Source organism: Electrona antarctica (assembly GCF_951216825.1).
Source record: "Electrona antarctica genome assembly, chromosome: 13".
Classification (NCBI taxonomy): domain Eukaryota; kingdom Metazoa; phylum Chordata; class Actinopteri; order Myctophiformes; family Myctophidae; genus Electrona; species Electrona antarctica.
In genome coordinates this window covers 9,427,020-9,453,909 of record NC_136794.1, presented here as the reverse complement: position 1 = coordinate 9,453,909, position 26,890 = coordinate 9,427,020, and the positions used below count along the sequence as shown (strand labels likewise).

At 41.3% G+C, this 26,890-nt stretch overlaps 2 protein-coding genes across 20 annotated transcripts in view; one reads left to right on the top strand and one right to left on the bottom strand.

Moving 5' to 3' along the window:
- mycbp2 (MYC binding protein 2) overlaps window positions 1-9,057 on the bottom strand; it is a 104,672-nt gene extending 95,615 nt beyond the window's left edge. For all 19 annotated transcript variants that reach the window (XM_079518776.1, XM_079518789.1, XM_079518788.1 and 16 more), the window contains exons 1-2: window positions 8,320-9,057; window positions 2,320-2,395 (exon numbers count right to left, since the gene is read on the bottom strand). In XM_079518776.1, the coding sequence (XP_079374902.1) occupies window positions 2,320-2,395; window positions 8,320-8,597 (354 nt within the window). In that variant the 5' untranslated portion in view covers window positions 8,598-9,057. The remainder of the gene's footprint in view (window positions 1-2,319; window positions 2,396-8,319) is intronic.
- A 5,467-nt stretch (window positions 9,058-14,524) lies between these two features.
- scel (sciellin) lies at window positions 14,525-26,343 on the top strand. The gene is made up of 33 exons (XM_079518795.1): window positions 14,525-14,762; window positions 16,744-16,793; window positions 17,032-17,140; window positions 17,724-17,789; window positions 17,965-18,036; window positions 18,125-18,160; window positions 18,334-18,381; window positions 18,619-18,666; window positions 18,766-18,828; window positions 19,296-19,355; window positions 19,474-19,545; window positions 19,729-19,791; window positions 19,918-19,962; window positions 21,125-21,172; window positions 21,327-21,383; window positions 21,500-21,544; window positions 21,681-21,728; window positions 21,937-22,005; window positions 22,090-22,143; window positions 22,233-22,277; window positions 22,378-22,434; window positions 22,546-22,590; window positions 22,688-22,756; window positions 22,882-22,926; window positions 23,029-23,097; window positions 23,278-23,325; window positions 23,809-23,877; window positions 24,159-24,206; window positions 24,304-24,360; window positions 24,462-24,570; window positions 25,533-25,635; window positions 25,761-25,829; window positions 26,071-26,343. The coding sequence occupies exons 2-32, from the start codon at window positions 16,757-16,759 to the stop codon at window positions 25,775-25,777; spliced, it is 1,821 nt and encodes a 606-aa protein (XP_079374921.1). The 5' UTR covers window positions 14,525-14,762; window positions 16,744-16,756; the 3' UTR covers window positions 25,778-25,829; window positions 26,071-26,343.
- The last annotated feature ends 547 nt before the right edge of the window (window positions 26,344-26,890 follow it).

The following is a 26,890-nucleotide window of genomic DNA, read 5'->3' as shown; positions in this document are numbered from 1 at the left end:
GCACAGGAGTAGACAAAGACGGAGACAAGGTCCTTTTAAACCACGCTGTGACATGCAGCTGTGTCAGAGTGAGAGGCGTGACATGGCCAGAGAGTGAGCACAACCCATCCAAACACAGCACAGCATGACTGCCCGTGTGACTACCCAATTGCCAGCCAACCAACTCCACCACCCCCTCGTGGGTATAGGTTAATAATAATAAAATCACACCCGTGTGAACTGAGTGGTGCAGTGACGTCACACACTAACCATAGCAACCATGCTCACCCGTACAGGCACAAACACACACGGGTACTAACAAAGCCAGCTGTTGGAGTGGTTTGCACCACTCAAAAATAACAATAATAATAATAATAAATGCGAGGTTATATTCTATTCATGTATGGAGGCCCAAAACTCACCAAAGGATTCCTACTACAGAAACTCTTTTTTTGCCTGCCTAGCGAGGGTTTGGGGTGTAGGGGGACAGACGATTATGGCTGAATTGTGTCTATGACCTTCTCTTTAGGCACTGGTTCTCAACCAGTGAGCCCGGGGATCACCAGTGGTCCTTGAGGGGGTTCCAGTTGGTCCCCAGCTAAATGATGGAGTTGGTATAACCAAATGGACCATTATAGATCTTAAACTCTTGAGCGTAAAATTAACCCAAATGGACCCGTATTATTGTTAAGCCTCTGCACTACTTAATTTACAAGAAGTCTACACAATTAGAGAATGTATGTTTGCCTATTGGACAAAATCGTATGCAACGACAACAAAACATTCAGAGCTTTGGGTCCGAGAGGCTAAATCTAATCAAATGGTGGTCCGTGGCTCAAACGCTGAATAAAATAATAATGGGCCTTGGATGTGAAAAGGGTTGAAAACCACCGTCTTAAAGCAATCACATTAATCTCTACCCTCTGGCAGCACACTGCTCTGTGCACAAGGGGGAAACCAAGACGAGCGACAAAGTTAATCCGAAAACAAAATGTGCAATACCACACAGCCAACCAGTATTAACGGAAAGAGGCGAAGGGAATGATCCAGTGACAGAAGAGGGGATTATGTTTGTTGACAGAGTTTGGTAGGCAGCTAGTTAACACACACTCTACATATGTAATCTACAGGCATACAGACAAACACACATCTGATGCTTTGGATGGAGATGAAGGAAGGCAAGCGTTGCCATGGCGATGTGGCACACATTAGGTCGCTCAGCAACAGGCCATCATGCCCAAGCCAGCACCACTCCCAACACTGCCTCTAGTCCTCTCTCTCTCTCTCTCTCTCTCCATCCCTTCTGTCTCTCACTTACTGGCACCTGCTCAAGCCCTGCCAATTAAAACCATGTTCCTGGCAATCAACTTAAAAGATTGCGGGGGGAACCTAATCCACTAATGTTGTTATCATCAATCTGCTAAATTCTTTTGTTTGGGGAGTGAAACTTGCAAGCAAGGTCCTCATCATGCACAGCTAAACACAGAGCAGCATATGCAAATGTGTTTATGCACATTTTATCTTCTTGAGAGTTGGTTTTGTGTTTTATCACCATAAGGCTTAAAAATACCTCAAATGTAAAGCATTAATTATATTCTATAAAGACATATTTAGTCCAATTTTGTCATTTGTTCGGATTAACGATCACATATCACATCAATGGTTTTGGTAGTTACAAATAATCCAGTTATTTTATATGCAACCCTTAAAAATGTGCAACTCTTTCACATATTATAGCTAAATTATATACGCTTCGCTAAACCCCACGCCTAATAGTGATTGTCCAATGCTAGTTTAGCACCCTTTGCTAACTTGCTAAAATGGCATATATGGCTTATGGCATCCCACTCTTTGATCACTGTGTGGTACACCAACAGTCCAACACTTGTCCGTTGATAATGAAGTCAAATTAGTTGATTGATTAGTTCGATGCCGTTTCTCCCTCTAACATTTCCCTGTATTTAGTTGTTGGAATAGTAATGCAATATCATGCACATTTTCCCAGTGCGTAGGCTACTGCAGGCCTTGAATAGATTTAAAATCCTTTTTTTTTATCCCACGATTTTTTCAACCCATATTTTTAACCCAGCGTCAATTATCTAATGTAATAGTGGGCACTACATTCCCTCTGCCAACCTGGGGAGAGCAACGGACAGACCTCAGGCATGCATTTAAAATACATGTTGATGCTCTGGCTTGGATGAGCAGCACCGCTTCTGGCAGAGTGGTGTGGGCACAATTTAGCAGCTTAGGTCATTGAAACCAATATCAGATGTCAAGACTCAAGAGTGACAATACACAGGAGCAGTTTAATATCAAGTTGTGAGTCCTGGATCTTACCTTTGTTCTTGCTTTGACTTTTGACTTGACCTTCTGTCGTCTTTTCAGCTTCTTCTTACTCAAAGCCTTTTTCCCCCTGAAAGTAAATAATGATCAGCATAATAGTATTATTGAAAGTGAAGTAGTTAAGTGAAGTATTGCCTAGAATAAATCCCCAATTTAAGGTTACAATAATTGTGTGTGACCTTTTAATTACTCTGATCAAACAGACAGTCCAGTGGAAGCTTCCCAATCAGCAGCAGCCTGCCACATTCTACTTTAGGAAAGCTGGGCAATATATCAATATTACATCGATATTGTTATATGACTAGATATAATCTGGGATTTTGGATATCATATCATGATAAGGAAGACAAATTGTCTTTTATTGGTTTTAATTTAAAGTCTTATTTTATACTTTCAAAGGTTTTCAAAAAACAGCTAAATAGCAGATCTACAAGCTTACAACACATTACATCGTGGCACATGAGTTTGTAGATCTTTTTTTATGCATATAATTGTCACAATACAACATTATCGTCACAATATCAGGTATTTGGTAAAAAATAAATGAAGGGAAAAAAATGAATTTTGAATCTGTCCATATTGCCTCAACCCTAACTTCAGGCTGCTAGGCATGAAAAGGAAACAATCCTGCATCGTCTGACCATTATGTCTGTTGAAAGATGACATGTTGCCACTTGCCAGTTGTCACAACTACATTTACAACAGTGGCCCCGGAGGAGGATCGGAAGGTCCATCGTTCGTTCCCCAGCTCTCCTTCCCTTTTGTGTCAAAGTGTCCTTGAGCAAAACACTGAACCTCTATTCTACGTCCGAGCATAGACATGGTAACGCCCCGCCTGCCTCCGATTGGCCTACAGACACTGCCCGTCTTGCCTGTCCTCCGAGATGCAAGGGTACTCCGTGGTGGGAAATAATACAAGTACAAGAGAATGGCAACACGCGACAGTAACTTGTAACTTTAATTCTTGTAGAAGAGGCAAACTAATATTGTTTGTGCCGTTTGCTTTGATTGAATATAGTGTTAGTGTTGATTATCGTGTATTAATCAAATTATAGTAAACTAATACTGTTATACTAAGATACTAAAATATCAAGGGAAAAGACACCTTTTTACAGTACAATAACGTTTCAAGTTTACACATGTATACAAATAAACAGGCCAACGGCATAAACAATATTAGTTTGCCTCTTCTACAAAAATAAAAGTTACTGTCGCGCGTGCCAAGCTCAGTCTCTTATATTATATCGTACTTGTATTATTTATTTATTTCCCACCACAGAGTAACCTCGCGGCAGACTATCCAGCATGTATCTTCAACCTCGGAGGAAACTCTGGTAATGCCGGCAGTGTCGGTAGGCCAATCAGAGGCAGGCGGGGCGTTACCATGTCTATGCTCGGACGTAGAAAAGATATACGCGGTTTGACCACATGGGCGCCTGACACCTCCCTCTCTCATAGCGCGTCCCTCCATGTTGTCGCCATTCCATAGAGAACATTGAAACTTCTCATGAAGCAAATTCACAAGAAGGGTGTTTTCGGCGAGTTGATTCTCTAGTTTATTTAAATAACCGGGGTTACGTTCGTAACCTTTAATTATTTTTAAATTAAACTGTGCACCAGCAACTCGCTTAAGGGAGACATAAATGCACTCCCTTATTGTTATCACAAAGTCTAGACCCAGAGTGAAGAGGATCCATCCAGACGCATCGCAGTCATCGACCACCAAAGGGGTCGTGACTCGTTATTTCTCAAAACACGAGAGCCTGACAGTCATTTACATGCTCACTAGAGTACCAAGACGGTCCAAAGACCCGCTTCCGTATCTGACAGTTTATCTGACAGTATCTGACAGTTTATCAAAGTTCTGTAGACTATAACTGCCACACACACCTTCCAACCTACGGCAGGAGGGAGAGAGGAAACCTTAAATCCACACACCACATGTGGAGAGACCCGGTCTCCCCTGTGGTTCTCAATAGGCCTAAGGAAGTTAAAGGAACCAAGGGACTCTGGTAAGGTTCCTACTTAGAAGCTACATTGAGGACTGCATGCGCCACTGGTGCTGCCATCACATCCAGACTGTCAAAGTTGGCAAAGGTTGACAAGGACCACCAACTTGAGGCGGTACAAACATACTGGACCCCTTTACAAAGGGCCCAGGAAGTCGACATACCCCGAGTAGAGCACCCCTTCACTTTAACCCATTCAGACATAAATGGCTTCTGTTTCCATGTCAGTGGTGCCAAGGACAAGGACCCCCAGAATTATCTGTATTTGGCTGCGGACCCCCATCTGAAAATATGTATTTCCAGGGACCCCTCAGAAGCAAAGATGAGTTAAAAATGTCGCTCTGAAAGAATATATATTCAAAGATTTGCGCCACATTTTCCCGATTTTTCTAAAATAGCAGATATAGCAGCTCATAGCGCGGTACCGCGCTACGAGCTTGTAGATCTGCTATTTTAGAAATGTATTATTTTTCAATGGCTAAAGTATAACAATGCTTAAAACACCAAAAGGGGTTCCCGTCCTGAATGGGTTAATTGGAGGCTGTAGTCCTTTACTCGAGTATGGCCGCGCTATAGCTTCCACTATCCATTGTGAAATCCTCACCTTGGATACAGCCTTCCCCAAAGTCATGGGGCCCCAGGAGACAAACAGTTGTGTCGTCTTCCTGTGCGTCACTGTCCTGTCCATATAGATCCTCAAACCTCAGAGGCAAAGGGGGGTGGTGGACAGAATTAGAACAGGTCCACTGGCACACAAGTGGTCAGTTGGTTCTTGGGCACGAAGGCAGGGTTGGTCCGAAGGACCACCCTCGTCCTATCCTGGTAGAACCGTGGGCGACTGTGGCTCAAGAGGTAGAGCAGGTCGTCCAATGATCCATGGGTCGGCGGTTCGAATCCCGGCTCCTCCTGGCTACATGTCGAAGTGTCCTTGGGCAAGACACTGAACCCCAAATTGCTCCCGATGTGCTGGTTGGTACCTTGCATGGCTTCCGCCGCAATCGGTGTATGAATGTGTGTGTGAATGGGTGAATGTAATGCACAATCTATGTAAAGCGCCTTGGATAAAGGCGCTATATAAATGCACCATTTACCATTTAACCGAGTGCACTTCTCGCTCACTGAAAAGGCATGAATGTCACTGACCCGCTTGGCAGTCACCAGTGCCAGCAGCAGCGCCGTTTTCAGCGATAGGAACTGTAGCTCCACTGTCTCCAGTGGTTCAAACGGTGGTATAGACAGGGACTCCAACGCCAAAGCATTGAGATTCTTCTGCTCAGGGGCCAGGCCCATAAGTCTAGGTCTTCTGGCCGAGGATGAAAGATTTGCCCTCCCGCTTGCATCAGGAGATCCCTGTGCAGCCGGAGCTGCCACGGCTGGTCGTACAGGAGAGGAGTTAGCTCCCATCTCCACGAGCCTCAACATGGAGCCACCAGTATCACTGGTGGCTCCCCTTACCCTCTCCAGAAGGGGAGAAATCAGTGACAGTGGGAAAGCGGAAAAGCAGCCCCCTAGGCCAAGGCGTCAAGGCCCAGAGGCTCCTGTTATGGAGAAGAACAGTGGACACTTCGTGTTCTCCTCCGAGGCGAATAGGTCTACTCGTGGGCCGTGGCAGACCGAACCCGTCCCAGATTTGGGCAGCCACTGCTCCGTGCAGGGACCATTCTGCATAATGGTAGCTGCCTCTGGATAGAAGGTCCGCCCCCAGGTTCCACGCTCCCGGGACGTAGGAGGCTCAGATCGACCTCAGCCGCAGTTCGCACCACAGCATCAGTCGTCATGCTAGTGCAGGGGTGCCCACACTTTTTTGACCGCCGATTCCAACTGATAGCAGAGCAAAGCTTTCCCAAAGCCAACTAACTTAGTGCAAGCAGAATCTTGAAGGTGTTCTGGAAACCGCAAAGTCAAGCTGTTCTTCAGTGTGGTTTGTGGTGCCAAGATCTGCTCTTGTTTGGTATACATTACTGAAAGTAGTCAAGACTTTGTGAATGCTTGTTCTCACATGAGAAGATTCAATAGTATGGCGACAATATGGAGGGACGCGTCACGCGCCTGATACCTATAGGGAGGTGTCAGGTGCCCATGTGGTCAAACCCAACCAATGACATTGCTTTGAGTGGATGATGTAATGCTTCTGAGATCATGCCAGAGGGCACAATCTCCCTTAAGCGAGTTGCTGAAGCGCAGTTTAATTTAAAACAACATAAATTTGTATTATGATAAACTGAATTGCCTTTCTCAAGCTTTTGACAACGATTGTTTCATGTAGACTAGACATCTATTACTATCTACTACTCATAATTATAGATTTTCAATCCGAGCACTGCAAATGATAGCCTAGCCACTCTGGGAGCTTTTTAGGAATTTATCAGTCTAACGGTCTTAATGATTTACACACCATGTGCTGACCTGATACAAACTAATAAGTATTCCACTTTCATGAACATACAAACGAATTTGAAATCTAACACTGCCTTGAGAAATATACAATCAATTCGAAGCATACAATCAATGCCATTCTGAGTTAAACTTTCTACCCCAGCCAAATTTATTCACAAGCAAAGTCTCCACCAAACAGTTGCCCAACTTATTTCAGTTTGGACTCTTTGGGCAAGCTGCTTCAGTTCAGCCTGCTTGCGTAATGCAGGTATCTTATTTAGAAATGATACCAGCAACACTCTAAACAGAAGTGTTGAAATCAATCTCTAAATCATATTCACAAATGTAGGACTATTAGTAGCCCTGAAACATGACTGTCATAATGTGAAGTTGTGAACCATGGCTAGACTATTAGTTTAAGCCGCATTGCATTTAACCGCAATAATTATTTTATAATTCTTGCTGAAATGTGTTTCATGAAACTGGCTACAGTATGCGGGGCTGCAGTGGTAATGGTATACATTGTGGCACATGGGAGGATGAGAAAAACAGTCCTATGAGGGCGGGTTCTGCAATGATCAACCTTCTCATTCCACAACCTGACTTGCTGGATGACGTCAGTCTAATACCCGCTTGTGCCAGAAAAGCAGAGTTCACCCATTTCCCAACACAGTCCTGTCCAAAAATTATGCATAATTTCATGCTTAGAGCAGTAGGGTGTGTGTGTGTGGGTGGGTTGGGGGCCGGGGGGCACACGAGGGTAATAAGGTTGTGTACGTGCCACTGTGCGTTTTTAGACGACCCATCACCAAGGCAGAAAAATCAAGCAATTTTGCCGTAGAGCTGATGCTCTTGGTACTCTGTAGAGATAGAATGACGCGGTTGGGCCCACCTAGACAGCGGAGCTGCTGTGTCCCCTAGTAAATACACGGTTATAGCAAATGCATTTGTTGACAACATCAACAATAGCCTTTATAAAATGCACAGCAAACGAAAAGTAATATTTGGGTCTGAGATTGATTGTTTATTCTTTTAGTAAACGGCAACACCCCCCAAAAAATAAGAAAAAAAGAAGAAAAAAAAAGAATAGCGCAAGACAAATCATAGGGCTGCTGTCATCATGACAGCTAGCCACCAGTTAGCTTTGCTTTGGAGAGGCACTCTTTACTTCGTCACATGAGCTTTTTGCGCTACAAAAATGCTATTTTTAAGTGCAGAAAGTGTCGACACCACTTGCGTCGACACTCTTTTCCAGTTGAAATAACGTCATTTGTGTCGATCCACCCTTATCTAAAAGGGTTTCTCGATGAGACCTCTTTTTTTTTCTTCCGCCATGGTCCGAGTGGGCGGAGTTCTCGTTTTCAGTGCTTCTGTCAATGCAACGAAATGCGAAATTCAGCGCACCCGGGCTACAGAAGTGAACAAACCATTCAAACCCGAGAGTCAAGGCTAGTTTAGCTTCCCTAGCTAGTTGAGACAAGCTAGGGAAGTCAACATTCCAGCTGAAATGCTGTGGTATTGTAACGGGTCTTTAGCTAACGCCATGTCAAACCATTCCAAGCTATATTTGACACAATCTTCTCAACGAGAAGTGGCCAGCCCAACTCACCTTCCTTGATTGATCCCTTGTTCTTTGTCATTGATAGCTGTGGTATAAATCCTTCTGTATCGTTCTGCCAAAGCTCGCCCTGAGAGTAGAAGCTGGTACCGACTCCGACAATCGGAATGGGCTCCGGGTGTCGGACACGAACCCAGTCCCGAACCCATGTTGGGGAAATCGGCTCCAGCTCCAGAAGCGACCCTGACACCACCCAGCCCCATCGACGGGGATGAGGAGGGTGGCAGGATCCCACCACCGGCGGCCGCTGCCGCAGCAGCACACATCATCGTTTTGGAGAACAATGCATATATATCACATCAAAGATACGACTACTAAACGTTAGATAATAACCAGGCAACAATCATAACCCATTTGTCACTGGAAAAGCCCACAAGTCACGCCATGGGTCTGTTGAAAAAATGCAGAAATTGATTGATTAGCATCCAGTAGGTCCAATAATTATCGGCGTAAATTGTAGCCACTGTGGTGCAACTGTACTAGATGGGCTTCCGATCCCGATCCGAGCGTCAACACGGTCCTTATCTCCGGGCGAGGTTACGTTCTCAAGCCATAATGAAATTCCCATTTGCATCAACAACCGTTTTAATTTCAAAATCGCGCCTGGTCGTCTTTAGTTTTAATTTGTTCCTTGAATATTTCTTGACCCCGGAGAGGCAGCACCCTCAGTTGGGCTGCCATCTTAGCTTCATCATCACTCCCCTGCCTGCCTGGCTCAGGCTTGTTTCGCTGTAAGCATGCTGGGATATTTCCATGTGGCTAAACCAAGTACCAAAGGCGTATTCGCCACTTAATTGCGAAATTAAAAACATTTCGTATAATGGTACATTTTCGACATGGTAGGCCTATATTATACATATTACCATTTTGACATTTCATGCATATTTCTAGGCTGAATATCAATTTCCTCACAATAAAGGTTCCATAGTTAATTTTTTAAATAATAATCATAATAATAATTAAACTGACAGCTCATATCATGATGGACAGAAGAGGACGCGTTTCTTACAACAGACCAAGGTCAGTCCTATGCCTCTGAAAATCACAATTTAATACTTTTAAAAGGAAAAGCACAATGCAGACCCCTGGAAATGCTGACTACAATGTTTTAATCTTCTGTGCATTGATGACATGGTTGCCATTGCCAATTGATAAATTATGTGAGTGTGGGGTTGTATTATCTCTTTAGGTCTTGAGCCAAGATATGATCAATTCATGAATGACTAGCCATGCACAACCACATTTTTAACGTCCTTGTTATAGTGATCATGATTCATATCTCATTGTTTTCACTGTGACTTGACATAGAAGATGTCAATTGCCACACAAGGCCAACTTGGCCAATGAAACATTATTTCCTTTGTTTTGCACTTCAACCATAGACTGTAGAAAATAGACTTCAACATAAAGAAAGGGGTGTCATAATGGTGCATAATTTATAATATGTTGTAGCCTACAGTCACTGTAACATAACATGATGATACTGAACTCTGACAAGAGCTGGCACATGTGGGTGTGAGCTGTGAGGTACTGTAGGGAATCATAACTCATAATTTTTAGTTATAGTTATAAATTATAACTTATACATAGCCTACTTTACACATCAGAACTCAAAACAAATGATTGTGTATAGTGACTAGTGAAATAACTTGACCCACGTCCCCACCGATGTACATACCAAGCACATACATCTTTATTGACATTACTTTCACTTCCAGATCACATGTTTTATCCAAATTGTGCCCAGCCTGCTTGCTTGTTCTGTCAAGTACTCTAGTTAAATACAAGGTAAACTCTAGTGTGTGTGTGTGTGTGTGTGTGTGTGTGTGTGTGTGTGTGTGTGTGTGTGTGTGTGTGTGTGTGTGTGTGTGTGTGTGTGTGTGTGTGTGTGTGTGTGTGTGTGTGTGTGTGTGTGTGTGTGTGTGTGTGTGTGTGTGTGTGTGTGAGAGAGAGAGAGAGAGAGAGAGAGAGAAATTGAGGTTTACATAGCCCCTAGTGGTGCTATGCCCAATGAGGAAAGAGGGGTAGGTCTGCAGTCTCTTCTCTTAGCAACCCTTGGAAGCATTCTCAGGTTATAAAGCAAACAATGTATTTCAATAGTGATGGATGGTAGCAATATAGCAATTGTGTCATACATGTAGGGCCTAGTGTACACCCTGAGTCATACATTACTGACATTAAATTCTTAGTTTCTTTATACAGTATACACTTCTGGGTATGCAGGTTATAGAGTGAGAGTGAACTGGCATCAACTTGTCACAAATGGAGCATAGGCTGCTCGACATCTCCTGTTATCCTATAACTGTTCATGGTTGAAACTAAGATGAGAATAATGGAGAGGTTGGGGACAGATTGACCCCTCTCTGTCAAGAGGACAGCAGCGCCCAGGCCAGGTCAGTCAAGAGTGTCACAATGATGAGCTAGGATTGTAGAGATGGTATCCAGTTACTGTCCATTGTCCACCTCATTCAGGCACTGGGACTGCTGCTATGTATAAAGTTTTGAGGTGTGTGTGTGTGTGTGTGTGTGTGTGTGTGTGTGTGTGTGACGTGTGTGTGTGTGTGTGTGTGTGTGTGTGTGTGTGTGTGTGTGTGTGTGTGTGTGTGTGTGTGTGTGTGTGTGTGTGTGTGTGTGTGTGTGTGTGTGTGTGTGCGTGCGCGTGTGCGTGCAATTTTATCATGAACATTAGTGAATGCCAATTCATTATGAAGATAGATTGAAAAGTGGTGAAATGGTCCTTTAACGTGGAAATGAAATACAGATGCTGAGTTCAGGAAGCTCTGTTTCCATGGCATCATATTTATATACTGCCTCTTTTAGTGGTCACAATATAACACAATATAATGTTTGTCTTAATTTCCCCTCTCTTATTGTTCAATTCAATGATAGAGCTTTTATAGCCTTCAGGCTGCAGGGGATTGCATGTTTTATACATAGTTTTGCACAAATTGTATTTTGGTTTTGCTGACACTGGTGCCCCCTAGTGTTGCTTATTCCTACTAAACACAGAAACACAGTATTATTATTACTTGTACCGTTTCTTTCATGTTAGACCTAATTCAAGACTGTCAGTCAGTTTAATACATTTCTCATATGGATATCCAATTGCTTAAAGGTATCCAATTGCATAAAGGTAGCCACTTCTAATGGGCAAAACAGAGCATTTGCAATGCACCCTGTTAAATGTCCATTCACGAAAGACAGTTTTCTTGACTTTATTAATAGAAATATTTCCCTATTCGGTTTCCCTCTGGTTTCCCTCTGATATTTACTGTGTTAAAGTTGTCAGTACACAGTAAAATTTGCCCATTTGTACACTTAACACGGACAATTTAATTATGTAATGCCTGCATTCCTAAGGAGTTGGGAGGGGTGGCATATTGATCTGTTCTTCTGTCACACCCTTGCATGCTATGCACCTTTCATAGTTTCAGTCTGGCACATTCAGACACTCCCAAAAATGTCGATACAATCACAAGATCTGTTTGTGTACAGTTCAACCCTGTTTTTTATCTACCTTTAGTACCAATTAAAGTGTCTTCCCCAAGTAGCATGCAATTTATTGAGGGGCCCAGCTTTGAGTGTTTGTGTAAACACAAACATTGAAGACAAAAGTGTGTAAACACAAACATTGAAGACAAAACTGTGTAAACACAAACATTGAAGAAAAAGGTGAGGACGCAAATTGTGATTGGCCAGAATGAGATGATGTACTGTATGATGACACATTTTTTGAATTAAGTAATCATCCTTATTTTATTCACAGTCCCCACTCCTGTGTACTGAAGCAGCTTAGTTGTACCAATACCCCTCATACACCTCTCATGGACATGAATGCCAGTCTGGTGAGGGCTTACCCCAAGTCAATATTATATTAATATAGAATATGTATCATTTGGTGGATGCTATTATCTTCATATCCAAAGCTCCTTTACAGTACCATGAGTTCATACACTGTTCTACAGTATATGGGGTAAAAGCCATAATCCCCAGCTTTGTTAATGCCATAGATAATGAACTGCACCGAGTGCCAAGCGGAGATGCATTGAGGGGCATATACTATGTAAAATCCTCAATGTTAATTTAACTCTGAAGTACAGTGTAAGCAAACCTACTTGTCCATTTTGTTCCATTTGTAGCCTACACACTTATATGACTTAAATGAACACTTTAGGGTACCAACACTCACCACTCACTTCAGACAAGTCTGATTTTTCTTTAGCATTTCTTCTAAGGTTTTTAAGAGTAGCTGAGTACATAGGAAGAGATTGCGCCAAAGAATGTATCCAACTCTTTACCAATCTGGACGTAGGAGACGGATTAGGACACTTTCATAGGACAAAGTTAAGAAGCGGTGTCTTTGAAAGAAATTCAAAGGAGGAGGCAATGGGATGTTTTGAAACAAGGTTTATTTTATTATTGAATTGAAGGGTACATAAGAGTAGCCTATCATTTTCTTCTGGTTCTTCAAACATTGTAGCAGCATTATTCATGCAGTCCTAGAGCTCTCTGCTGTCTGTCTGGGTACGACTGCTGCTCTGAGTCCTAGAGCTCTCTGCTGTCTGTCGGTACGACTGCTGCTCTGAGTCCTAGAGCTCTCTGCTGTCTGTCTGGGTACGACTGCTGCTCTGAGTCCTAGAGCTCTCTGCTGTCTGTCTGGGTACGACTGCTGCTCTTAGTCCTAGAGCTCTCTGCTGTCTGTCTGGGTACGACTGCTGCTCTGAGTCCTAGAGCTTTCTGCTGCTGTCTGGGTACGACTGCTGCGCTGAGTAGTAGGCCTAGAGCTCTCTGCTGTCTGGGTACGACTGCTGCTCTGAGTCCTAGAGCTCTCTGCTATTCTAAATCCTTATGTCCACCGACACACACACACACACACACACACACACACACACACACACACACACACACACACACACACACACACACACCTATTTACGTGTATGTCTGTGTGTATGTAGAAGCTGTATAACCTATGCCAGTGTCCTTGGCCTTGTTCGACGCACAGGTTGCCTCTGACCCCAGAACAGCAATCCTCACTGAGTTTGTATTAACAAGCATCTCAGAATCACTCTATAGAACTCACACTCAAAGTTAGGCTAGAACTATGTAGTGTGGGTGGTGGCTGATTTAAGATTCTGGACCAGCACAAGCAGTGACAGCCACCACCCACACCACATACCTGACTGTGGGAGGCACTCTACCCCAGAGTGACCAGCCAACTCCACCCGATCCCCTCCTTTTCAGAGACAGAGATTATGCGCCTGGGATGCTATCATCGTGACAGAGACTCTTTCCTGTGTGTGGGGATGGCTTGAAAATTGAGGCTACGGTCACAGACTAGCTAATTAGTTCTTGTGACACAGCAACTTCTGCAACTTCTGCTAAACTTCTGCTAAACATTCAACTTTGTTGAACCCTGGCCAGTGGGTTTTGAAACCACTTGGCAAGTTCACTGTCATTTAAGTAGTGAAGATTTACGGCAATTTTCATACTGGCGCCCCAAATCAGATCTTTTGTTTATCCAGAATGAACCTTAATCAAGTCTGAATAGAAAATAAAATGGCTGACATGCTATGCAATAGTCATTACCAGTCACACACTGTGACAAATGTCAGACTAATACAAATACACTGTCACGTTGCAGGATACATGAAGCAAGTAAAACCACACTGAACCTAAATAGAAGCTAAAGCTACTGGGAATCTATACACAAAAGTTCAGCAAAAAAGCTGATGTATGATAGTTACTTAAAACATTGATCTGTATAATTATAAGCTTCTACTGTCAGTGATCCCTTTTCAATTTGTGTAATGTTAGTGGTGGCATTTGAAAGTTATGTGTTCTGTTTACGCGTACCTTCACGTAGTAATAACAAGTAGTTCAAAGGTTATTGCAGTAAGATAACACTATCATGTTCTTAAACAATCTCTCCTCTCAATGTCAAACCTCTGTTTTTGCATTCCATTAAGATTTAGTAGTTTAGTTTTGGTAGCTATAAGCTGACACGTGTGAATTAAATGTTTTTTTTATGGGGTGGGTTTGGTTATATCAAAATGTTCATTTTCAGGAGATGACTCACCAAACGATGATTACAAACAAAGGCAGGGCTTTCCACACCCACTGTAGGGCAATGACTGAAAGGGCAATTTCCTGGAACACATGTCGATGGACAAGTTCTCCAGCACTCCACCTAATTCCATTTCAACCTGTAAAGAAAAAGAAAAAACAATAATTGGAGTCCAGAGAGAGAGAGAGAGAGAGAGAGACCCACTGTTATTGGATTGTTGTCTGATGCCACACCCTTAGGTGTCCTTGGAATCTCCTCCCTTACGGTCAAAAGCCGGTGGGAAAGCAGTGAGAGTTGTGAACACCTGCAGCTCTTGTCAAAGTTCGTAGTTGCATGTTTTGCGTGTGGAGAAACCTTCAGCAAAGGTATGCAGCTTATTTCTCTTTTTCGGATTCCTAATGCAGGCATTTCCATTAATATTAACACAAACATTGTAAGCTTGGGTGAAAATGTGCTAGTCTAGGACATTTCAATTTTTAACAGGTTTGCTTTTGTTTCATACTGCTTATTTTGAGATAACTCGATGTTTGGTGGTGAAATAGATTAGGGCTGTATTAGGTGGTACTGTAAATGATTATTTAATGGAATTAATGCTCTAATGAAGGTCAAAAATCCAAAAGCTTTTAAGCCTAATTATCCATTGCTAGTACTTTTGCTCCCAACACATTCATTGTGTGCAGTAGATTGTGTTTTATTGTCAGAATGAAGGCATTAATACCTTCATTTTGTTATATGGTTGATACAAGTGAGGTATCCTCACTTGAACTTGATAGTGCAAACAAAGAAAGATAGCATCTGGTATTCTTTTCAAGCTTTCTCCTGTCCCATTTAAACCACACATTGCTTATCAAAATAATCATAATTTCAGGTTACAAATCCATGGCATGTAGTCAAGATCAAGATTGAATCTGAATTAGTCTACTTGAGACATTTTCTTACTTTGGGAATGTACTGTAGTATAAATGTGCTGTAGCACAGATTAATTCTTCTAATACAGCTTGATCCAGTTTATCAACTAAATTCCTTTATCTGGTGGTGTGTTGTCAACTCTCACAACAGATAATAAAAATCAATGAAGCTTATGGAAGCTGTCCATAGCAGCCTATTTAGACTTTGATTAAATACATTATGACAGCCTAGCAATCTGATTACTTAAAAGTCCCATTAAATGCATTATACTAGTGTATTTGTCTTAAAAGGATCCACAATCGTCATGCAACATAAGTCATTACATCATGCCATTTAATTGTGTGACTAAATCAACAAATTACTGTTTAAACAAGTCATTGATGTGTGTGTGTGTGTGTGTGTGTGATAACCTCACTCACAGAGTAGTAGCCTAGTGTTCATACTGTAGTGTTCGTGCAGAAGAAAGTGTATAATCCTTATCATGAATGGTCTATGCCTGGAATGTTGCCCATGGCCGCACGCACTGTTCTGTTGCCAAAGGTGTGTTTAGGGAAGGTGCATGCCGTGGAGGGTGGGTGACGTGACGGGTGTGCCTGCTCTGCATACGGGGTCAAATCAAGCCAAACTGGTTTGGGGCTTAATCAGCAAGTCAGGTGTTGAGCAGTGCTTGACAGACTACTCACTGTCTGGCACAATGATAGATTGACTGAGCATGCACAGCACAGGTGTTAAACCTGCAATCTATAGGTTTTTAGTGTCCTACCAGGGATTTGAATTGGGAGTCCAAATTTCTAACGCTCTTCCAAGATGGAATGCTTGTTTGGCCTGGGGAGATATTACAGCGTATGAGCTTCAGGCTGTTTAAGCTACAACTGACACCAGGGTCAAAATGTCTAGGAATACCTCCTCCAACCACTGTATATGTGCTAAATATAATCATATATTGTATCAACATAGGCCATGGGTTTTCAACAGGTGGTCAAGAACTTCCACAGAAAAGGAGTTACGCCCATATCCCCCCTCCCAACACAACAGTGGTCCCCCCAGGTTGATTCTCAGTCAGGGTGGTGGTCCCTGGTTCATAATCAGTTGAAAACCCCTGACATAGGCTATTAACAATATGGTCATTAACATAACCACATTTGGTTAAAATTACATTTATTCTTTAAATTAAGTTTGCAAGTCTTAGTTTTCAAATGAATCAACACAAAGTTGGGTTCAGTAAGACTAAATTGAATTAGTTGATATCTATGGTCTGATTTAAAATCAAAACCTGCTAATATTTAATATTTACAGTTGATAGTGCTTGGTAAATATACATGACAAACACAATGAACAGTGCCATCTAGTGGCTCATATACATACAGTTCATGCTCAAATGTTTTCTCCTTTTGTCTTTGTTCTCCTTTCATCTAGATTCTATCTATTTTAGGTGAACTGAAAACACAAAACATGTCTTACACAAGAAGGACTTACACCTCCCAGACACGTAAGTGCTATGGTTAGAAAGCATTCACACAGGCACTGAGCGTTAATTAGGCTACCGCTCACTCACTAGTGTCATAAGATATTAGGTGTTGAGATTTTCTTCTGTGTCAATTTGTCAACATCATTCCAACAATACAGTAGTTATGCATGGTGTTGCCTATTAAGCAACCACAATCAATGCCTGCGGCTCCTCTTGACATTAAAGTAAACTAATGTCTGTCATCACCATGTGTTTCCAGCCAAGAGCACAAGTAATAGCCAGGCAATTGAGGACAGCAAGAAGAAGTCATCTCTGCTAAAAGACAGCAGCTGGATTAAGAAGGATGATGATGAGGATGAACGAGTCGAGTAAGTCACTCACTGTGATATAAAATAAGATAGGCCAGTGGTTCTCAACCTAGGGTCCGGACTCCGGACCCACCTTGTCGGGGGTGAGGCCTTGTCTGTTTGGAGGATTTTGGTAGTCCAAAAGCTTAAACATGCGGCACAATATCATAACTGTTTGGGTATGTTGGGGGTCATTGTCAAAGATATAGAGATAGACTACTCCGAGAGATACATTAGCCTCAGAAACACATGGGTGTGTATAATGAATGGCATTTTTATAGCGCTTTTCCAAGTGCTTTACAATGGTTCATTCATTCATACATTGGGAGGTGAAGCGGCGAACAGTCGGCGACAGCGTCCTCACTAGCCAACCCACGGGTCATTGGACGACCTGCTCTACCTCCTGAGCCACAGCCACCATGTGTTGACACCTGGCTTGACACCACACCTGTGTCACTCGTCACAGGAGCTTATTATAGAAGTTCATACTGTGTAGTTTTCTGTTCTGCACATTCTTTGGACACATGCACAGTATGTCATGCACGTACATGTCAGTGGTTAAGTCATCCTGTTTGAATTATTTTGTCTTCTTTTCTCCCATTAGTCGAGATCCCAATTTTGGCAAGACAATTTTGGGCCGATATACTAGGTCCAGTGAGACCCTTGAGAGGTAAAATGTTTGATACATTTCTCCATTTACATTTGATACATTTCTCCTTTTACATATTTCTTTAAACAATATAGCCATCTAGATTTACAATGACAATGATTTAATGTTATCACAGAGTCGATATTACTTTCATTTAAATGTAAGATAGTGTTAATCACTTTTTGTTCTCATATAGCACTGAGCCTGTTGAAACAACAAGCCCAACAAAACTAAGTTCGACATCCTCGGTGCAGTCTCTCAGCAAGAGGTAACTGTTTTTAATTGAGTTCTATCATCACTGATATCCTGTTCTGATACAACTGTGCTTACTTTAAAGCCTATTTCTTTGCTCACAGATTCAGTGCAAGTCAGGATGAGCTCAATGACATCAGGTTGGTGTATTTCCATTCAACAAACATACATGCAGCACTTCACTTTTGCCTTTTGACAATACTCAATGTTTTTAAATGAGTAAAGTGGATATAAAGATTGGAGTATAATTTAATGGCAAAAATCCACTTGACATACTTCAGAATCATGGATTAATTATGACTTCTATTGACAGCACACTACCTTCCAGCTATGGACGGACCTCCACATCTTATACCAGAAGGTATACTTTTTAAAAAAGCTGCTATTTATGATAGAGGAGTTACTTTGTAGAAACACACTAAATACTGTCTTTTTCTGTAACATGCATCGAATGCTCTGAATATATATTATATTTACATCTGGGGTTATACAATCAACCTCAACAATTCAGTACAAATTATAATAGAACAGTTTTGTTTCTTTTAATCGTGTATTGAGCGTCTAATTGTGTGTTTGTGTAATATTATAATCATTACAGAAGTACGACTCCTAGCACCAAGACAGATACAGAGGCTCCTAAGACCAGGTAGAAAATTGATCCCTTCACTTCAGCAAACTGCTATTAAAAACATTATCACACTGAGACACTTGAGGTAAATTGTCTGTTCTATTGCTTTGCTGACAGTACCACAACCACTACCATTGCCAAGGATGGAAAGACCACTGAAACCACCACCAGCACTAGCAGGTAGGCAGCAGACACTAGAGCATTGAGCAACTGTGATATTCAAACGTTTTAATTTTGACATGCATTAGGCTTAATAGGCTATATGGACCCCATTTTATACAAAAAATACTGATTGATTTGATAACCGTGTACAAATAGAATCTAATGTGTGGTACCGGGTCCATTTCAATTTCAATATCAATTATTTAGCTCGACCCTATAAAGAATGCACAGTAGAGTGCAGACCTTCGCCAAGGCCTGAAAATATCCCCAGTTTGCTCATTTGAAAGTTTTCCCTGATGATGGACGAAAGTTCATGGGGTATCACAATCATAATAATAGATTTCTTGGGACCATAAATGTACAGAACAAATTGCATGGCAATCTGGTAATTACTTTTCTATGTTGATCGCAGACAAACAAACAGATGGGCAAAAACATATTTCTTGACAGATTTTGTGTGACCTTAATATTCTCTGTATTTGTAGGTCCTCTGTGAATAAACCTACCGCCTTCACTGACCGGGTTTTCGCTGATGTCAAGAAAGGGTAAAATAAATAAATAAAACATATTGGTTAGAGATTAAACAAAAGAACACGAAACTAAAGTCACAAAAGAAAATAATAAGTGATTGATTTGTATATCTGTTCACACATGACAACACAGAACACACCCATCCTATTCGTCATCTACTAAAACAACCAAAGTGACAGAGACAACTGATACTAACGATAAAGCGTAAGATATGATCTCTTGACTAAATGAACTGCTTGGGAATGTGTGCAACTTTTAAATTATTTTATTTTAACATCTACTAAAATAAATTCACATCTAGTAAAATCCTTTTGACATAATTATTCAATTATTTTATCTTGAATACTAATAAATAAAAATGTTATTGTTTTTTATTTTACTTTGTAGCGCTGAGGACAAGCTTTATGATACACTCACGCCCAAGTCTGTCAAAGACGATTTTCCAGAGAGGTAATTTCTTTTCCTTTTCCTTTTTTAAATTGACATTGGAAACATCTCAAATTTCATTGGAACTTGATTTAATTTTTATAATAATAGATAATTGTGCATGTATGTAATGTTTGTTTTTAATTACAGTGTGTCCAAAACAGAGACTGTGAGAGTGAAAAGCAGCATTGAAGGGTAAGTCTTACGCAACAATAGGAAAGTAGAGACACAAGGATATATGCTTGTGTACCAAAATACATCATGTGAATGTGAATTGATGCATACAGAGTCTACCATCTAAATCTTCTGTGTGTTTTTTTCCCCAGGGATGGTACAACTACCACGACCACCAAAACTACAACCACCTCCTCCACGTAAGACATGCATGCAAGACATGACCACTACTAATATAACACTATAACACTACCTCATCCTCTAGCACTCCTTATTTGTTTCTGTCTATGCATGCTAAATCCTAAAGTAATGGTGGTTTATGACCAGCCTGTTGATAATGACTTGACTTCACAGGGCTGAGGATGACCTGTATGACAGCCTCATGCCTACGTCCATGAAGTCTCCTGTTCGGTGAGTTTGAGTTCAGTCAGACAACTCACGAATAGTTAAACCAATATTTATTGCAGAATGAGTAACAAGTGTGCATATGATATTAGACTTGGCGTTCGGCTCTGCTGGATTTCTCCCTGCTCGGCATGGTTAAGCAATAACACAGAATATAAAGAGCAGGGAGATAGATATACAATAACCCCCCATGGGGAACATAAATAGCAGAGCCCACTGGTGGTGCTGGGGAGGAGGTGGGAAAAAACATCACATACAACCGGGGACCATATGCAGAGGAAGGCAGGAAGAGCATGCAGACTGGTGAGCTTAAGTAGCCCGCCCAATTGGTCAGCTGACTGCCGCATCGGCGAATGACGTGAGGGACTGCACACACTGTACACCCACATAGTAATGCAGCATGTTAACCCCTTGAGTATAGTATGCGCCTTGAGCATGGCATGAACCCCCTTGAGGTTGTCTGAATGAACTAACTTCGCAAGCTACGTCTCATTTACATGAAAAACTAACCTGCACAAACGATAACAAACTACACTGTGTAATGTGAATACTACAGTGTAAGTAGGCTATGCTAAATGCACATGTGTTTTCTTTGTAGAGATTACACTAAACCCACCACTACCACTACAAGCAGCATTGAAGGGTAAGTCTTACGCGACAATGGATAGGACCGTAGAGACACAAGGCTATATGCTTGTGTACCAAAATACATCATGTGAATGTGAATTTATACATACGGAGTCTACCATCTAAATCTTCTGTGTGTTTGTTTTCCCAGGGATGGTACAACTACCACGACCACCAAAACTACAACAACCTCCTCCACGTAAGACATGCATGCAAGACATGACCACTACTAATATAACACTATAACACTACCTCATCCTCTAGCACTCCTTATTTGTTTCTGTCTATGCATGCTAAATCCTAAAGTAATGGTGGTTTATGACCAGCCTGTTGATAATGACTTGACTTCACAGGGCTAAGGATGACCTGTATGACAGCCTCATGCCTACGTCCATGAAGTCTCCTGTTCGGTGAGTTTGAGTTACATGAAAAACTAACCTGCACAAACGATAACAAACTACACTGTGTAATGTGAATACTACAGTGTAAGTAGGCTATGCTAAATGCACATGTGTTTTCTTTGTAGAGATTACACTAAACCCACCACTACCACTACAAGCAGCATTGAAGGGTAAGTCTTACGCGACAATGGATAGGACCGTAGAGACACAAGGCTATATGCTTGTGTACCAAAATACATCATGTGAATGTGAATTTATACATACAGAGTCTACCATCTAAATCTTCTGTGTGTTTTTTTCCCCCAGGGATGGTACAACTACCACGACCACCAAAACTACAACAACCTCCTCCATGTAAGACATGCATGCAAGACATGACCACTACTAATATAACACTATAACACTACCTCATCCTCTAGCACTCCTTATTTGTTTCTGTCTATAATATAATATTGTTTCCTGCTTAGATATACTCTGTTATTCCGATGTATGTTGTTTACTTTACTCACATAATGCTATGTATGTTATTTACATGTGTGCTGTTTGCATGTTGCCTTTCCAGGGCTGAGGATGATCCATTCGATACTCTCCTGCGGAAATCCACAAAGTCTGACATCTCTTCTCCTGTCAGGTATATGTTGCCCTGACTGCAATAAAAAGAAAAGCAACAACAAATATTAGCATTCACTAACATGTAAAATCTTCACTCTTTAAGCACTACAAGCATCATCAAGAGAGAGGTGGATATAGTGGACAGCGGCAGTAAAGGGTGAGTTCTGACTGAGTGAATGTTATGATACCACCATGTTAGAGAGACTGTACTAGTCTGTCAGCTAAATGTATGCGTTTTCTTTGCAGAGATGACACTAAAACCACCACAACCACGACAAGAACCTCCTCCTCGTAAGTTATAATAACCTTTATCTGTAGTGTATCTATTTTGCATGGTAAAATCCTAAAGTAATGGTGGTTTATGACCAGCCTGTTGATAATGACTTCACAGGGCTGAGGATGACCTGTATGACAGCCTCATCCCTAAGAACATGATGTCTCCTGTTCGGTGAGTTTGAGTTACATGAAAAACTAACCTGCACAAACGATAACAAACTACACTGTGTAATGTGAATACTACAGTGTAAGTATGCTAAATGCACATGTGTTTTCTTTGTAGAGATTACACTAAACCCACCACTACCACTACAAGAACCTCCTCCTCGTAAGAGAACCATACATTATTTTGTCTGTTAATCCCTAACTAACGTAATGTAATGTAATGGTGGTTTATGACCAGGCTGTTGATAATGTCTTCACAGGGCTGAGGATGACCTGTTTGACAGCCTCATGCCTAAATCCATGAAGTCGGACCTCTCTTCTCCTGTTCGGTGAGTTTGAGTTACATGAAAAAGAAAAACTAACCTGCACAAACGATAAACTGCACTGCATAATGTGAATACCGGTACTCAGAATAAGTATCTCTTGGCTAAATGCACATGTGTTTTCTTTGTAGAGATGACACTAAAACCACCACTACCACTACAAGCACCTCCTCCTCGTAAGAGAACCATAACTGTATCTAAATTATTTTGTCTGGTAAACCCTAACTAACGTAATGTAATGTACCGTAATGTAATGGTGGTTTATAATGTCTTCACAGGGCTGAGGATGACCTGTATGACAGCCTCATGCCTAAGTCCATGAGGTCCGACCTCTCTTCTCCTGTTCAGTGAGTTACAGTAGGCTACAAGAAACAGCACAAACATTGAAAAAACAAAACAAAAATAACAACACAACAATAAATTGTTAGGGTTAACTGAAGTTGAGCAATGTCATACACAGGCTGGAGGCTGGTCTGAATGGTGTTACAATATGAAACATGCTTTTATCTGATTTGGTTTATCTGCAGCGCCACCAGTCCTACTGTCTTCTCGCCGACATCCTACAAGGGCAGCAGGTATTGGATAATTGTCTTTCTTAAACCCTAACAAAAATAAACAAAAACAAAAATAAAAGTATAATAGTGAATAGCAAATCTACAAACTCACAACGCAATACGTTGTGAGCTTGTACGTAGATCTGCTATTAAATCAGTGGGCGAGTCTGTAGTTTTTCCTTTCCTCGAAATGTACTGGAGTGAAAAGTACAACTTTTATCTCTGAAATGTTGTGAAAGTCATACGAATAAAAAAATACAGTACAGATACTCAAAAAATGTACTCAGGTAGAGTATTCAAGTAAATGTACTCTGTTACTGTCCACCACTAAAATGTACAATGGCATAGTCCTAAAACCAGACAATATAAGGAAGCAAGTGTAATTGACTGTCAAGATAACTATATCTAATATTGTAATAACTGTGCAGCAGCAAAACTAAGACCAGCTGTTTGAAAAATAACTATTTTCAAAGCATTTATTTTCTCTTTCATGCACAGTTACAGTTCATATAGCACCAGTGATGACACCCCATCGACCCGTACCACCTCCTACACTATCAGCTCTGAGCCCAAGTAAGGACTATAGCCTATCAACTACAATTCACTCACTTGTAAAAGAGCATCTTTATTCAGTATAACACGATACACAATACACCCAGACTAGAATCCAGATCCAGGTAAATAAGTAAAGCAATGAAAGCACGCCTTCAGTGGTGAATGATGTACAGTAATGAACTTCATCAGCACTGCTCAACTGAAGTTGAGCAGTGTCATACACAGGCTGGAGGCTGGTCTGAATGGTGTTATAACTTATAATATGAAACATGCTTTTATCTGATTTGATTTATCTGCAGCGCCACCAGTCCTACTGTCTACTCGCCGACATCCTACAAGGACAGCAGGTATTGGATAATTGTCTTCCTTAAACCCTAATTTTATACTGTATACTGTATCTCATCTTCAGAAACTCATAAAAGTTTAACTTTCAATTCAAACCAGGGTGGATGGCCTACTGTCTAAATCTTCTATCAAGACCAACTACTCAGCTCCTGAGAGGTATAAAAACAATGAAATGCTAGTTATAGTAAAAGTTCCGCTTTGTTATGGGGGCTTGGGCTTACTAATGATATCCTGGTATACCTGCATGGTCTCTGCAGGAAAGTGCTTGAGAAAGATCTGTGCACTTCATGCCGTAAGCCCTTCAACTCTGAGGCCAAGATGGTCCTGGACGAGATGAAGATTAACTGCCATGCCTCATGCTTTAAGGTGAAGTACTGTCAATACCCCTTGATAAAAACAGAATCCATTATTTTGAGTTCACGATAGGCTATAGTAATCTCAATTTTGATTATGCTTGCTCCTCTTGGTTCTCCAACATCTCAATGTTACTCAAAACTAAGCTTCAGACCTCCCCCAAGACAAGCTCATCCGACTACTTCTTGGCCTTAAGCCTGGGAAGCCAGAGCCCCTGGTTGTCCCAGATATGATTCCAGGCCATGGCCAGCAATATGTGTCCCTGAGCAAGACTCCTTTTTTTAAATATTTTTGTGGCTTTCGCCTTTATTTTTATTTATTTTTTATAGAGGGATAGGTATACAGTAGGCTGACAGGAAATGGGGAGAGAGATGGGGGGGTGACACGCAGTAAAGGCCGTCGGGATCGTGGCTCGAGCCCACGGTACACTGCCAGACTGGATTACCAGCCAAGGTGCCCAGACGGCTACGCCAGCCGCCCAGGCCCTGAGCAAGACTCTTAACTCCTTATTGCTCACTGAGCGCCGTAAAATGGCTGCTCATTGCTCCTACAGTTGTAGGATGGGTAAATAAATGCAGAGGACAAATTTCATGTATGTCCATTGTGCAAATATACAGTGACAAAAAAACACCCCAAGGAGTGGAGACTATATTCTATTCTAAGCCCATGACCCATTCAAAATTAGCCTGAAAAAACATCCACAAGGGGAGGTAATTTCCCATCTCCTTTGTACTGTACATAATAGTGTTTGCATTTGTTTTGTTGATGACATGTATTATGTCATCAACATGTACTATTTGAATATATTCAATAGTACATCGGTACTATACTCACCACTCTTCCATGACCATGTTTCTCTTTGAAAATAACAGACTCCCTTATGTATTTAAAAAAGGTCTCAATTGTTCTGTTGGGTCAGGAAATGTGCAACCAAACAATCAATAGGAAACTTGTTTTTCTTGTGGTTTTCACAGTGTGAGGTGTGTAACTGCACTCTGGGTCACATGAAAGCTGGGGACAGCATGTGGATATACAGACGCACGGTGCACTGCGAGAACTGCTTTGATGTCACCAGAGGTAGGCTTACATACATGTTATATGCCTCTATGGAAATACTTTGACTCAATGAGTTTACTGCAATAACAATATCATGTATTGGAGAGTTTACAACTTAATGTAATTGACTCCTTGTTTCTTCACAGAGAAATGGCGTCGCTGAACATTCCTGTCTCAAACCTTTGAAGAAAGTATAAGGAAGAATATTTATGTTTGAACAAGAAGGCACTGGAGCAGCTCAGACGATTTAGGCCCTTAGTTTATTATAGCAGGGTGCAAGTAAAAAGTGACACTTTTTACTTGCACCCTGCTATAATAAACTAAGGGCCTAAATCGTCTGAGCTGCTCCAGTGCCTTCTTGTTCGCATGTTATCTGTCCTGCTTCTGAGATGCACCAGACTGGCCTGCTAGAGGCTAGAGGCGCGGCTGGAACTCCCTTCTAGAATATTTATGTTTATCAATAAATGTTGGTGAGCAGGGTCTTTGCGCATAATATTGTAGGCCTAAGTGTTGCACATGAGATGCTTATCTTCAATAAATATATAACGTACTCCACATCTTTGTATTTTTCATGGCATTTTTCGCTTCCTCTGTGGAAGATGTTACGTGACTTACTGTATATGTAATAATATATATGACAGACATATAGGGCCGGGGGCTTGTTGTGTGTGCAATAGATATAGGATCACCATTGAATGTACTGTGTATGCAATAAATGTGTCAAACATATTGTGCTGTGTTTACTCATCACTATATTTTTTGTTGTTAATATGGAAGGTTCTACTGAAATGTGTAGCTATTTTTTTTAAGGGTTGTTTTTATTTTTTATTTGTCTAATAAGTGATACTCTGATAATATAATCATTAGTTATGTGTTTGTTCAGTAACATGGATCCGCATCTCTCCAGCTATAGTAAACAGAAAATGTATTTTCAAGTCGGTATACCTTGTATCCAGTCAGGAGAGAGAACTCATACAGTGAAATTGGGGGTTGGGGTTAAGAAAATAACTTGTTTTAACCAACACAATAATTGGCACTTTACCCTACCTTTAATTTGAATATCTTCCATAATTCCATAATTAATTTCCAAGTCAGGAGGTTTTCTATACCAAAATGTGGTGCTGCATCCTATCTGAAGATAATTGAACTGCTAATAGGGCAGGCTATCATAACAGGCTATATTTTAAATGGAATACTCTTGTGCTTTCCACATCAGTGGTGGTGTGATGTGAATTTGAGTACGTCCTACCGACCAATCAGATGGAGGCGGTGATGC

Bases quoted from the DNA above. Each gene is read 5' to 3' on its own strand.
- scel (XM_079518795.1), top strand. From the start codon at position 16,757: ATGTCTTACACAAGAAGGACTTACACCTCCCAGACAC. The intron at 22,144-22,232 runs GTGAGTTCTGAC...TTTTCTTTGCAG, and splicing joins GTGGACAGCGGCAGTAAAGG to AGATGACACTAAAACCACCA. The intron at 22,435-22,545 runs GTGAGTTTGAGT...TTTTCTTTGTAG, and splicing joins AACATGATGTCTCCTGTTCG to AGATTACACTAAACCCACCA.